General features: G+C 36.6%; 1 protein-coding gene across 1 annotated transcript; it reads left to right on the plus strand.

Moving 5' to 3' along the window:
- Positions 1-1140: 1140 nt before the first annotated feature.
- Positions 1141-3684, plus strand: LOC108749018 (SAGA-associated factor 29). The gene is made up of 3 exons (XM_018487506.1): positions 1141-1337; positions 2349-3299; positions 3634-3684. The coding sequence occupies exons 2-3, from the start codon at positions 2423-2425 to the stop codon at positions 3657-3659; spliced, it is 903 nt and encodes a 300-aa protein (XP_018343008.1). The 5' UTR covers positions 1141-1337; positions 2349-2422; the 3' UTR covers positions 3660-3684.
- Positions 3685-4597: the final 913 nt, after the last annotated feature.

Here is a 4597-nt window from a genome sequence, read left to right on the forward strand (position 1 = left end):
TATCGAAACGACTTTATCATTGGCGCGCACACATACCTCCCCACAAGTAATGGAATGTCCGATTGAACATTTAATGAAATATCTCGAATACGATTCAAGTACAGTAATAGCATTGAGCTGTATAAATCGCTATATGATAGACATTGCTGTCAGAAAGAAAAAAAAAGATACTCCATTCATATAATTTATAACATTAAATATTCGAGATTAAGTCATTAATTAGATTTCTTGCTATGGAAATCTTTTATATCTTAAGAAAATATTTCGGCTATGCCGAATATATTAAAACCGATGCTTGATAATTTACGATATATGTGATATTCAAGAATCATTTATTTTCATACTCTAATATTTTGCAACAAGTAGAAAGCAAGGCAGAGAAAGTTGCGATCGAATTATAACGAGGAAGCTTGATAATTCGATAATTCATGTAACATATTAATTATGTAACGTCACGCACGTAGAGATACTTGAATATTTTTCTAATATCTGCACTTCGTTAGATTAGTTTTTCCAATGCATCAATGTAAATTCGAATATACCGATAGAAAAAAATTACCGTCCCAAGAAACACATAAAAATCAACAAAACATTAAAATAATATTAAAATGACCTTATTTTGACCTTATTTGACTTAAAGTCAATAAGCAATCAAATTTTTTGTAAAAAAAATCATTTTAACATCAAAATACGTCATTTTTATTTTCTTTTGACTTGGTGTGTTCCTCGGGATGTTCGATAAAATTTCAGTAAATTTGAAGCAAAGTCACCGTCGTGAACTTTAATATAAATACTTTTCTTTCTTCTAAAAAGATACTTTTTAATTGTCTTTTCAAAAAATATCAATTTATCATTTCATTAATGTAATCAACGTATAATATTAATATTATTCGCTGACATAAAAAATATTTTATACACGATAAATAAATTTATTGAGTAACTTTGAGATTTTTTTTAATTAAAGAAATAAGAAATGAATCCTAGCCTGCTAAAAGCAAATCCTGAGATACGCAACGGACACCAGTGACTCCAGCTCTGCGACGATCAGAACTATCACTAGTACTCTGTTTTTAGAGCCCGCTACGAGATGGCAGCACCGCCTTGATAGAAAACTGTTGATCAGCTGCTGCCAGAAGGTAGTGGGAGAAGCAGTGTGACGCAGATGCGCGTGAACGATTGAACGTGCAGCATCTCGGGACGCTTGGTGCCTCTCACAGCTTACTGCTAGGAAGCTCTGCGTAGAAACTACTGGTGTCGTAAAACGTTTGAGTGAAACATCGTTCTCCAGAGACTCGGCCAGCTTTCATCCAGCCGGATATGAGACGATTCCCGACCAGGTAAGCTATTGATCTAGTCGCTTTGCGCCGGCCATGTTCAGCGCGAGCGCTGTTGGCGGACGTAATACGCGTAACTGGTGTAACATTCACTAAACGAGTTTGCAACTGAATAATGCGCGCAATTGCATGTCCGACATTAACGTTTAATCGACAGAAGAATGAAGTTTTTCGAGAAATCTTGAATTGCTAATTACATTCAGAGTGACTTTTTGCTATACACATATGGCATAGAATCTTACTCTTTAAATTCTTCGGATTGGAATTTCACTTTAAAGAGTAAGAGAATAATTGAGCCAACTTGAAAACGAGCAGTTCAAATTTCTTTAAGAATGAAATGACTGCAGAACGAGATTCACTTTAAAAGTTTCAGAGAGCAGAGGAATCTTGTTTTGTTCATCGAAGGTTTAAAAAAAGGATAGAATAATTATGCGTATCATTGTGTGAAAAGGAATACAGTCTTAGAATAAAGCGTATCGTCCGCGAGGAATAAAAGTTCGAGACTGATAACTTTTATATAATCTAGATCTTTTTTTAAAAATATTCTATCGTTTATTTTGTGAACGTGCTACCAATATCAAACATGTTAACCCCTTTAGAGTGTTCTCGTAGAGTGTTCAGAACACTTTCGGCCTTTAAAATTCGTAAAATATATGAATGCTATTTATACATTGTTATATTCAGTGCAAATGTTCACAATTGAAAAAGATTTATTTTGCATTTATCTTTATCTAAAGAATTTATGTATTATGTAAAGAATATATTATTAATTTTATTTAATTGTAAATCATAAAAGAGAGAACAGTGAAGATTGAAATATAATGTTAATATGTCAGAAATATCTCACGCGAGTAATTACGTTAATAAAAATCACGCGAGGGATGTAGAATTAAATTATTATAATGATATTTTCCAAATTCGTACTCTTAATTTTTAATTAACTCTAAATACTCTTCAATAGAAAATTTTTATGGAATATTCCTAAAACGTGCATTTTATACTTTTTCATTATAGGGAAACGATCAATAACATATTCCATTAAGTTACTTGACACACGACCTCCTGAAATTATCGCCTCCTTCTTCATAATGCCGTTCACGGCGGACGCGGCGGCGACTCAGATACAGGAGCGCTTAAAGAACATTTACAATCTCGTGCACGAGATTGAGAGTCAACGAGTCCGGTCCGAGCACAACCTAAACAATATCATGAAGACTCATGAGAAGGTCACACCGGACGACAAAGTCTCTCCTTACTATCAGCAAAAGTTAAAAAACTTGTACAATGCCGCGGTGACTGATACTCAGCAGGAAGAAGAGATCTTGCGCAAGGCTCTTAGTAAGATTAACGAGATACGCACGATACGAAATGAACGACGCATACAAGCACGTCAAGCTGGCAATAAGGAGACTATCAGACGCGGAGCACTGATGAAGATGCTGCTTAGCACCGCGCAGACCCTACCCCTCTATGTGGGAAAGACACCGGGCGCCAAACCACCACCACTGTGCGGCGCGATACCCGCCGAGCCTACTTACATTGCGAAGATGGGCGACATGGTAGCCGCATTAGTGAAAGGCAACGAAGAAGGAGACAACTGGATACTCGCGGAGGTCGTGCAATTTATTGTCGCGACAAATAAATACGAGGTGGACGATATCGATGAGGAGCAAAAGGACCGCCACACATTGTCACGGAGACGAGTGGTACCATTGCCACTGATGAGGGCCAATCCTGAGACCGATCCGCACGCCTTGTTCTCGAAAGGATCCACAGTAATGGCGCTCTACCCGCAAACTACTTGTTTTTACAAGGCGATCGTGCAACGTCAACCAAGTACCGCCACGGAAGAGTATCTGATCCTGTTCGAGGACGGTGCTTACGACACTGGCTATTCACCTCCATTGAGTATAGCGCAACGTTATGTGATTTCCATCAAAGAGAGCAAAAAAAATAAGAGTCAATGTTAGTAAGCAATATCACTTTTCGAAATTTCTTTTAAATTGTTTATTAAATGAATTTCGTGAAATTTGTTGATCAATTTGTTAAGTCTTCTGGTTAATAGAGAATTTTGAGGTAACCATCTATTTTTTATAATCAATAGAAAAAAAAGCACAAGCAACCAGCAGACAACGTGCAACTGTGATGGCTAAGCCTCTTTATTATACACATATTAATATGCATGTATATAATATCTGTGACATCGACTAATCCCATAAATTCCATTACATCATATTTGTGAATTCGAATAATCCCATTACATCATATTTGTGAACTAATCCCATAAATTCCATTACAGCCTCCAGGAAGAAACAATGTATATGAAAGAAATTATTCTAGAAAAGGTGCGCTTGGTTCATCTACGTTAGTTTATATTATGTTTTTATATTCCACTTGTGATATATTGTCATAAGATAGAATAAATGACAAATTTTTGTATATAATTCGTTCCTTTTCAATACTTTTCCAATCCGCTTTATAAATTAGATTTATAAATTGCATATAAATTCCAATATGTGTTTTAATCACGATAAATTAAATGCGGTAATTATACAAATAAATATATTGAAAAAAAGATAATCATTTTGATTTTGCAAATGGCGAAACATTTTTTTTGATGATCAACGGTAATGTAATTATATTTGTAAAGTGTTTATCAAAATCCCACGTTTATTTCATTAAAATTAATTCCGAGTGTTATAACTGAGAGAAATAAGCACATACTAACAATTAAGGTACTATTTCCGCGATACCGTTCGTCGTCGGGGATAATTGACGTAGATTATAGGACGATAATAGCGGTATCCTTATGTACACGAGTGGATCCGAGCCCAGACTCGGCTGACCTTCCGCGGAATCGGTTCTCCGTGATTCTGTGTCCGTATAATTTCTTCCTATACGGAATAAATCTTTCCCTTCGCATCCTTCACGAAGCAAGATAGAAGTAGAAAGAGCGAGAGTAAGAGAGAGAGAAAGAGAGAGAGAGAGAGGAAATGGAATATAGAGGGAAGATAAAGACAGTAGAAAGCGGGCGAAAGCCCGAAGCCGCGAGTACGCAAGTGGATTGAAAAGGCTAGAGAGGACGAAAGAGAGAGAGAGAGAGAGAGAGAGAGAGAGAGAGAGAGAGAGAGAGAGGGAGCACTGCGCAATAATTGATTCCATAATCGGCGGCTGCCGCCAGACATCAAAGCAACTCGGTATACCGAACCGAACCCCCAGCAGACCGGCTCAGCTAGCCAATCCTCATTCATTATTTAACTTAA

Source organism: Trachymyrmex septentrionalis, unplaced genomic scaffold (assembly GCF_001594115.1).
Source record: "Trachymyrmex septentrionalis isolate Tsep2-gDNA-1 unplaced genomic scaffold, Tsep1.0 scaffold25, whole genome shotgun sequence".
Taxonomy (NCBI): Eukaryota; Metazoa; Arthropoda; class Insecta; order Hymenoptera; family Formicidae; genus Trachymyrmex; species Trachymyrmex septentrionalis.